Source organism: Pongo abelii, chromosome 2 (assembly GCF_028885655.2).
Source record: "Pongo abelii isolate AG06213 chromosome 2, NHGRI_mPonAbe1-v2.0_pri, whole genome shotgun sequence".
NCBI classification, from domain to species: Eukaryota; Metazoa; Chordata; class Mammalia; order Primates; family Hominidae; genus Pongo; species Pongo abelii.
In genome coordinates this window covers 106,874,001-106,883,571 of record NC_085928.1, presented here as the reverse complement: position 1 = coordinate 106,883,571, position 9,571 = coordinate 106,874,001, and the positions used below count along the sequence as shown (strand labels likewise).

Below are 9,571 nucleotides of genomic sequence, written 5' to 3'. Positions count from 1 at the left end.
GGCAACAGTTTCTTCATTTCTCTGAGGTTCTTAGTGGGTTGGCAGCCTGCCTCCAGAGCTCAGGTAGGCTCAAGGTCCATTGCCATGAACGCAGCCAGCCTCCAACTGCATGAAAAGCCCCTGGCTTGACCAGGGGGCTGCAGTCCAGGGAGTGCTCCAATTGCCATGGCTGGGGGCATAGCTGTGTGGACTGGAAGTTACTGGCTTTAAGTCCTCAGTATTAACCACTAACATTGATATGGTTTGGATGTTTTATTCCCTCCAAATCTCATGCTGAAATGTGACATCCAGTGTTGGACGTGGGCCTAGTGGGAGGTGTTTGGGTCATGGGGGTGGACTCCTCATGAATGGCTTGGTGCTCGAGGTAATGAGTTCTTGCTTCATGGGTTCATGTGAGATCTGGTTGTTTACATGAACCTAGTACCTCCTCTCTCTCTCACTCCTGCTCTCACCATGTGATGCTGGCTCCCGTTTGTCTTCCGCCAAGATTGTAAGCTCCCTGAGGCCCTGACTGGAAGCAGATGCTGGCTCTATGTTGTGTACAGCCTGCAGAACCGTTAGCCAAACACACTTTTCCTTATAAATTACCCAATCTCAGGTATTCTTTATTCTTTTATAGCAACACAAACAGGCTGATACAAACATATTAATGAGTTTTTAGTTTTCCTTGTGCTAATTTGCCTTATTCTTCACAATCACACTACAAATATCTTGTCAGTTCTATTTTACACATCTGCAAACTGAGAGAATTAGCAATTTTGTCCAAGAGTATGCTAATGAAGTGGTAAGGACAGGATTTGAACTAAGACCTGATTCCAAACCCTTTCGTCTTAATATGGAGGCTTTTCATTCCTGCTTGAGAAGAGGAATCAGGACACAGAGGTAGACTATCAATTGGCAGAACAGGTGACCTCCCTCCTCCCCTCCCCAACTCTCCCACCTTCACTTAGCCATTTAAGAATAATGCCATGATCTCTTACCAGGGAACACAGCAACAAGACCAGACTCCTGGTTCTAGGCTGCATGGCAATCTGCTCTGTGACCATTTTACGTGATGTGCCTCTTTACACCATCCCCAGAAAGGGAAGGGCTAAGAGATAGGGGGTCTGAGTTCTTTGTGCTGACCACCACCTCTGGACTGCAGAAAACTCTGGATTCTCAGTTGAGCAAGTGCTGTCATCTAAGGACATCACAAACTGAAGGTGGTAATCTTGTTCAGGCAATGGGTCTGCAAACAGATTGGAAAGGTCTCTTGAATTTCATTACCCCAAAGCCAAACCAGCTGGGAGAAAGCCACATAGCACAAGCAAACACAGGGCCTCACCATGTGGAGCAACTTTTTTTTTTTGGAGACAGTTTTGCTCTTGTTGCCCAGGCTGGAGTGTAATGGCATGATCTTGGCTCACTGCAAACTCCACCTCCCGGGTTCAAGCGATTTTCCTGCCTCAAGCTCCCGAGTAGCTGGGATTACAGGCATGCACCACCACACCGGCTAATTTTGTATTTTTAGTGGAGATAGGGTTTTGCCATGTTGACCGGGCTGGTCTTGAACTCCCGACCTCAGGTGATCTGCCCGGCTGGGCCTCCCAAAGTGCTGGGATTACAGGTGTGAGCCCACCGCACCCGGCCAAGCACCTAAGTTTGTCTGCAGAAGAGACCTGCTGCCTCAGCAGGTGACCTAAGCACTTCTCGGGCATCCTGCAGCTACTGTGGAATAAGCTGACTGTAAACAGGGATGCCACAGGAAACTCATCCATGTCTGAACCAAACCAGACACATCAGCCTGGGCCGATTTGGTTGGACCCACCTTCTATCACCTACTCAGTTCTGAAATTGCTACAGAAATCTGCTAGGGACGATCAGAATGAAACTGAGTGGCTATCACCATCCAAGACTGCTGCCACTTCCTTACATTCTTCTGGACCAACTGCTCCAAGAGGGCACCTTAGATGGTAGATTACCACAGAATCAGAGCAGGAGGCATTTTCCTTGTCACTTGTCTGAAGGTGGCTGTCACACTGTATTAAGGCATGGCCATTTTCCAGAGGGGCGGTGGGAGTATCTCCCCTGAAGGGGTAAAGTTGCGTCAGAATTAGTCAACTGGCTGCCCTCTATAGGTTAAAAGTGCATGGAAAGGCCTTTGGGGGCAGTGGTAGTAAAAATGACTACAATTCTGCATGGCAGGCAGGGGTTCCGTAAGAATTGCAATGGGGCTGGAACAGGAATTGGTGGTCCCAGAGCTAGCTAGCTAGCTGCAGCTGGTTTTGGAACCTCTGTTTAGGTTGATTCATAGCACCTTCTCTATCCCTTTAATCACCTTTTGTGTATGATAGTCTTGCCTCAACTTTGTTCCAAGGACTTCAGGATCACGTGTTTCCTAATGGCCAGAGTGCTGGCATGCCTAAAAACAAGCCACAGGGAAACGAAGCTGGGGGGGAGGAGCTGTTCACAAGGAGATCCAACGAAGGTTTGGGCCTGAAGGCAGGTAGCACTTCCTTCAGGGATATACCTTTGCATCCCATTCTGAGACGACCTCCTTAAATGGAGATAATCCATCAACAGGGGATTGAGGGTGCTTTCACACTGTTTCCAGGAAGACATCCCCCTTTAACGGGAGCAAAAGAACTATGCTCTTGGAACTGTAGAAAGCAGGGGTTTTGTAATAAACAGTCACAGGCAGAGCAGTTTGCAGAGTACTCTGACCAACTGGCATTATATAGACAAAAGCGTGCTCTGGGTATTCAGATGGATGTTTTTCTGGAATGAAGGTCAACCCCTCAGGCTACCATATCCAGCAGGACAGAAATCATGGGAGACCACCCAATTCACAGACTATCCACGTTGTCCCCCAGAAGTTGTCCCCAGGAAACTCTTGATTGCATTGTTTCATTTTCTTCATGAACACTTGGAAGTATGTAAAATATTATTAACCATTTATGGTCTTGTACCCCACCCCATTAGAATAAGTGGCCTGGATGGCATGGGCCCTGCCTACTGTATTCACAACTGCAATTTACCTGTATTAATGGATCAATGTCTGGCACATAGTAGCCCCTCAAATGTTTACTGTGTGAAAGGTCTCATACAATAAACTGTAAGGAACTGTAGGGATCTTGCTCTATCATACAACCTTCTTAACCACTGGTTCTCCAAGGGTGGTTCCTTGACCAGCTTCATCAGCATCCCCTGGGAATTTGTTAAAAATGCAAAATATGGCTGGGCGTGGTGGCTCTCACCTGTGATCCCAGCACTTTGGGAAGCTAAGGTGGGAGGATCACTAGAGTCCAGGAGGTTGAGGCTGCAGTGAGTTATGATGGTGCCACTGTACTCTAGCCTGGGTGACAGAGCAAAACCCCACCTCTAAAAAAATAAACTTAATTTTTTGAGATGGAGTCTCGCTATCACCCAGGCTGGAGTGCAGTGGTGTGATCTCAGCTCACTGCAACTTCCGCCTCCTGAGCAGCTGGGATTACAGGTGCACGCCACCATGCCTGGCTAATTTTTTGATTTACTAGAGACAGGGTTTCACCATGTTGTCCAGGCTGGTCTTAAACTCCTGACCTCAGGTGATTGGCCCACCTCGGCCTCCCAAAATGCAAGTGCTGGGATTACAGGCGTGAGCCACTGCACCCAGCCTGAACTGTTCTTAATTGAATGTGGGGGAATTACTTCATGGTAAGGACCCAGGGAACCTATGTAAGACTGGTTGATCTTGCATGTCCCCCAATATTCTAAAAATAATTCACACACAAGTTTATAAACCAGTCTTTAGTTTGGATAAAGGATTAACCTCCCCCATCACCCTTGAGGAAGTATAGGAATCTGGTGAGACCCAGCTGGCTTTGGTTCTCTTTATTAGAGGCACACTTTCATGAAGAGCAGGGCGTTCATCTCATGGCAGACACAGAATCCTCTTCTTTTGCTTCACTGGATTTACAAGCATCCTGAAAACAATCACTTCTTTTTTTCTGCACAGGGTTTATATCTGTGAGTACCCAAAAGCTGTCCCCCAAGGTTCACAGAATCTTCTGCCCTCAAGGCTTGCCTCCAACTTGGGACTGTCTAAACTGCATCCTGACAAACATTATCCCATTCACTAAGCAAAGCTATTTCTCACACCTGGAGGTGCCAGGATGTTGGCCATCATTTTTGGAGAACTTCCACTCATTTTCACTTTGACCATGCAAATGAACAGTGGGTGAGGTACCCTCAAAATGTATGTTCCTTACACATCATGAAGGTGGGCAGTCGGGAAGGAAGCCCGAGTCATAGAATTTTAACTGCTGACCAAACCAAGACCAGGCGGGGCCAAATGTTTAGGTTCTTCATAGGATATATGAAGAAACTGGTGTATGAATGCAGAGAATGGTACTAGAATCCAGAAATGGTGTTCCATTTATTCACTGAAAAAGAGGGAGATTAGGCCTTCTTCATTCATTTTCTCCAATCTCGCCAAACTCCCTCCCCTCATTTTTTCCAAAATAACAACACACTGACAAACATGTTTGTACAAAAACCACGTATTATTCCCCCCCTCACAAAATCAGGTGGCTGAATTACAGGAATAAAACCAGATCAAAGACATGAAAAGAAAAAGCCACCACTTATACTGAAATATAACAGTGTTAAGAATTCAGGTATTTTGTAGAATTATTACTATAGTAAAAATATTTCCACCTGGATCTTTTAAATTTGAAAGTGATCACATTAAAGACCTGAGGTTACAAGGGACCACAGTATGAACCAGAATTCCATTTTCCTTCTAGGACTCCAGGGGAAAAAAGAAGTATTTGGAATGAGTTTCCTTTGGGAAAGACTGGCAGGAAGTAGGGAAAACCCTGGCCATTGTCAAAAGGCACTGGGGTCTTTCTGGAGCCAAATGCATTGGAACTAAGCTCCAGTAGGAATAAACTCATTCCCATTTCCACTCCCAAGAGTCCAGAACAAACACAAAAGGACCAAGGTCTCCTCGGTTCCAGCATTCCAGTACTCTGATGGTGACCAGGGACACCTGGTTAGAGGCAAACCTGAGGGTTTGAAAGGCAAATCTCAATTGTGGTTTTATTTTTTTTGCTTTCTGATATTAAGGAAAAAAGTTCTAAAGTGTTTTATAAACACCTCCCTATAACCTCTCATATGTAAAGCTTTAGAAAATATATAGAAAAAGATATCCAAAAGATGTCCACCTTGCATTCTAAATAATGAAACTGCCACTTGAGAATGTGAAGTGAGAAAGCCAGGCGCTTTGGAAACCAAGCTCTACCAAAAACACCCTTTCCCCACACATGGAAGGACAGAAGGGAGGGAAGGACAAGAGGAAAAAACCGGGAACTCTCAAGTCACTTATCAGCAGGGGTAAATACAAGCTCAAATTAAGGCATTTTTGTGGCTTGTCCTCTGGGATGGCATTCTACCCTCCCAGCCTGAGCACCCCAAACCTCAAAACATGATGCTCTGACTGCCAAGGGAGTTCCTTGTCACCCTCAGCATCTCTTTGAAAACCCTGTGATAGATGGAATGTGAGATCTCAGAAATGGAAGGCAGAAGGTATAAGGAGCTAATATCCTGCTTCACTTTTCCCATCCCATCCTAACCTTAAAAGTACCGGTTGACGAAATTCTACTCCCTGGCTACTGTAACAAGAGGTAGTTTGGGGACTTGTACCCCCAGCCATCCTAACCAAGTTTCATGAGCTAAAATATTTAGCACTATCTACTTTTTTTTTCTTCTTTTAAAGGGTTTTTTAAAGAGGGAGAAAAAAAAAATGCACACAAAGCAGTGAATAGTAGGCTAGACTCATTGGGGGGTAATTACCCTAGACTCCTAACTTTCCAGGCTAGTTGAGGAAACTAAGGAATGCCTCCCAATATTCCAACCCTCAAAGCTCACACTGCCCCCAGAAAAACAAAACACTCACCCCCAATCCAATGAATCATCTGCATAGAAAACCAGAGCCAGCAGGCCTAGGGAAGGAGCGGATGTTTGTGCTCTCCTCTAGCACATACTAGTTCAGTGGTATGTTCTGCCAGGCAGTGTGAAGGCCCTCAGAGGCCTCACTAGGGAATAAAATCACTGAGGTTCTCCTTCCACATCTCTTTTAATTTTCACGCATTTGTGTATGGCAAAAGTCTCAAACTTTACCATCAGCACCATTCTTAGCTCAGAAAAGCAGAAATAAGGTCACTTATAATACCTTAAGGTTTGTCCCCTGTGGCTATTCCCCCGCTTCTGCCCATCATTATTTTTTGGTTCCTATTAACTTAGAATGCTCTCCTTTAAAATAATAATAACAGAAAGATAAAAAGATAATGATTATATAGCATTATCCATAGAAGCATAAGACAAAGCAAAAAACTGCAAGAGAGCAAAAATGGTAAAGACATAGCATGCTAAAGTTGACAGGACCTGCAGAGAAACTGTCAGCTTACTCCCACACCAGGACAGGGGAGATGCAGGTTATTTTAAGGATGACCAGGGCACACTGTCACCACAGGTTTCCCCTTGAGTGTTGGCTGAGGGCCCAACACAAAAAGTGTCAGAGAGAGGGGTGGTAAGAGTTGTGGGGAGGCACTAGACACGTGCTTGGAGCTGTGAGAAGAAAAATCCTGAAAGAAACCCAAGAAAGTTGAGGAACACAAGTCTTGTCATCCCCACTCCAGCTCATGGTGGTGGGCGTGGATGTTCCCTGCATCTTCCAGGCTAAGGAGCAGCTGAGGCTGGCGGGCCAGGAGCAGGAGGTGGAGGGACACCATCTGCAGGTGGTGGTGGCGGCGGCTGCTGCTGTGGTGGAGGGGGATCTGCAAACATATCCAAGAGTAACTCGTTATTGCTGGAAATACAAGAGACTTAGGAAAGAGCCTATTCAGTGAAAAAAAGACACAGAAGTCATTTCCTTAGTGGCAGGCAACCAATGCACCCTGTGAGGCATTGATTCCACTGTGGTCTATGCAGTTCAATTCCTTCTGAACCTCTGGGGCACTGCTCAAGTTGCTTAGCCTAACCCTAGTGGCTGGGGAGTAGGAGGTGTCTGAATTTCCCCCACCCTCCTTCCAAGCCAACTCCTTCCAAGAATCGCTCTAGACCCTTTCAGAAGTTAATTTTGATTGCATTGTATTTCAATGGTTCTAATTTTATTTCTTCAGTTAAATAATAAGCTCCTTCCTGGGACAGTTCTATGTCTTGTTTTTCTTTCCCCCCAGAGTCCCTAGCCTAGCTGGGCACAAAATAGATTATCAATAAATTCTTGCTATATAAATGTCTCCACCAGGGCCAGAGAGCTTCACTTGAGGCAGTTGCTGACAAACTGGATAGTCCAGGGAGGCCTCCACAGCTCCTGAACTGCAGTCCTTCGATTTTTGGCCCAAACTAGGTCATGTCCTGAAGGGAACAATTAGTATGAGTGTCTGGGACTCTTTCCTATTTCAACTTTACCTGCTTTAGTGTACAAAAGAACCCGAGAGATCATTTAATCCGGGTTTTAAAAACCCCTAGATCTTGCCAGAATTGAAAACATATGGAAACAAAGTGCAGCACTGCTCACCAATCACAGTTCACCCAACTCTATGTCCAAGAGGTTTCTACCAAACCCTTAAGACTCTTGAAAGCATTCTGAAGCTCACTGATCTAATCCCTTGTGTCATCTTTCAGTGGAGGAAATGAAGGGCTGAAGTGGAGAAGCAACTCATCCAGTGTGGCCTACCTAGTATCCTAGAACCAATTCACATGGTTCAGAATTCCCAGAGCACTGACTTATGGCAGGAACCAGGCAGCAGGTGGGAAGGTTCCACCTGAAACCCTCCACATTCTCAAGGAGCTCTACTGAGGTCCCTTTGGGAAGGAATCTTGAAGTACAAAACATGGGTGACCAGCAGGACATGACAGTGGTAAATTGGTAAAGACCAGTGGTAAAGACCAGTGATACTACCTCTGCAATACGGATGGAAAACTGGTCAGCTCTCTTGAAAGGTGAGTTCATTTATGTATGGTCCACAGGGTGGCTTGGCAAACATTTTCTTGCCAAGAAAATGAGGTAAGTACTGTGCTACACAACCTCTGACCACTAGCTTAAGGGAGGTAATTTAAAAAAAAATTGTTGTGATCTTATATACCTAGATAAATTAGTGTCTTTCTTCTGTGCACCTACTTTGTCCCAGACTCTGGGGGCCAGAGAAGAGTTAGACATGTCTCTGTCCATGAAGCCTCCCAGAGTATTAGAGTGTACTTAAGGCACATCACAGTCTCATGTAACCTTTGGTAAGTTCTATATGCCTTCATGTAACATTTGCTAAGTTCTATCCAAGTTTTCATTTCTTGTTTTCTCAACTAAAGCTCCTACAGAGCAAGAATTCTTATGCTTCCTATCTCTCTGAACTATAAATAGTAGCTAAACTTTTGGCCACATGTCAACTTCTACATGAACCTAAGATTACAGATGTGGCTGGGGTACCTGACCCACTACTGGCTGCATTTCAGCATCATCCTCACTGGGAAAGCCTTCTGGAGTAAAATGCAGGCCAGGGTCTCAGAAACAACCCTCAGGCCAAGGCTGAAGCCGAGCAAGAGCCTATGGGAGAAATGACCTGGTTTCTAAACACAACCTCAGACAAGTATCACTTAGCAGCACCAGTGTTTTCCTCATTGAGCTTGCTAGAACTTCATATTTCCTCTCAACACAGCCCCTGAATACTACTTTCTTAGCCTACACAGCCACTACTAATATATCAAAAATGGCTATAAGAAACATATATGTTATTCCAGCTCTAAACTCACTTCTATTCTTTTCTTTACACGCATCAGTTTTGAACCCTGTATCCACAAAAGGCTGCTGTAGGGAAAACCACCACCAGTAGCTCTACATGTCTGTTGAGAGTCATAACAAGACAGGCTTAAACAGGTGTGGGAGAGGAATATCTTTATGGCCCCAATGCTGACAGTGCATGCCATAAAGGCGCAACCCTGATTAGAAGCATTTTGTCACCTGTGCACCTGCCCATCGGGATGCTGAAAAACAGAGACTGAAAACTGGTCTTCGAGAAGCCACTGTCACAGACTGCATCATCCATGGACCTGCCAAATCTCAGGGAGAGAACAAAGCCTCCTTCCCTTATCTACGGCCCTCCAGAACGGACCCTGAGATAATGCATCCCCCCTCCATATTACTTACACATGCCATTAGGTGCTGTCAGGGGTACCCGGGGTCCTAAGATGTTTCCTGGCATTGGCGGCATGCCAGGAGGGGTAGGGCCACTCCCAGAGGGGTGGATGTTGGCTGCAACAGTGGGAATCATGCGGCCTGGCATGTGCTGCCCGGGCATCATGGAACCTGGGCCTGGTATCTGACCTGTGGAGGGAGATTTAAAGTACTGTAAGTATACTAGAAAGGGGTATAAGAAAGGGATCAACTTAAATCCAACTCCTAAATACAAATATCCAACCTTCCAAAGGATCTGAAATATCAACAGAGCAATAATCTGTAATAATCTCTATGTCTAGCTTTTTGTATTCTGGGTTTTTTGGAAGAAGGGTGTTAATGGGGGTAGGTCTGTGGAATGACTGATTATTCTGAACCCTG

The 9,571-nt window shown here is 45.4% G+C and overlaps 1 protein-coding gene across 9 annotated transcripts in view; it reads right to left on the bottom strand.

The window, feature by feature from the left end:
* Positions 1 to 4,372: 4,372 nt before the first annotated feature.
* The window catches only part of SMARCC1 (SWI/SNF related, matrix associated, actin dependent regulator of chromatin subfamily c member 1), a 196,820-nt gene continuing 191,621 nt past the window's right edge, over positions 4,373 to 9,571 (bottom strand). For all 9 annotated transcript variants that reach the window (XM_024244357.3, XM_054550863.2, XM_054550862.2 and 6 more), the window contains 2 exons: positions 9,164 to 9,340; positions 4,373 to 6,797 (listed from right to left, as the gene is read on the bottom strand). In XM_024244357.3, coding sequence (XP_024100125.2) covers positions 6,700 to 6,797; positions 9,164 to 9,340 — 275 coding nt within the window. In that variant the 3' untranslated portion in view covers positions 4,373 to 6,699. The remainder of the gene's footprint in view (positions 6,798 to 9,163; positions 9,341 to 9,571) is intronic.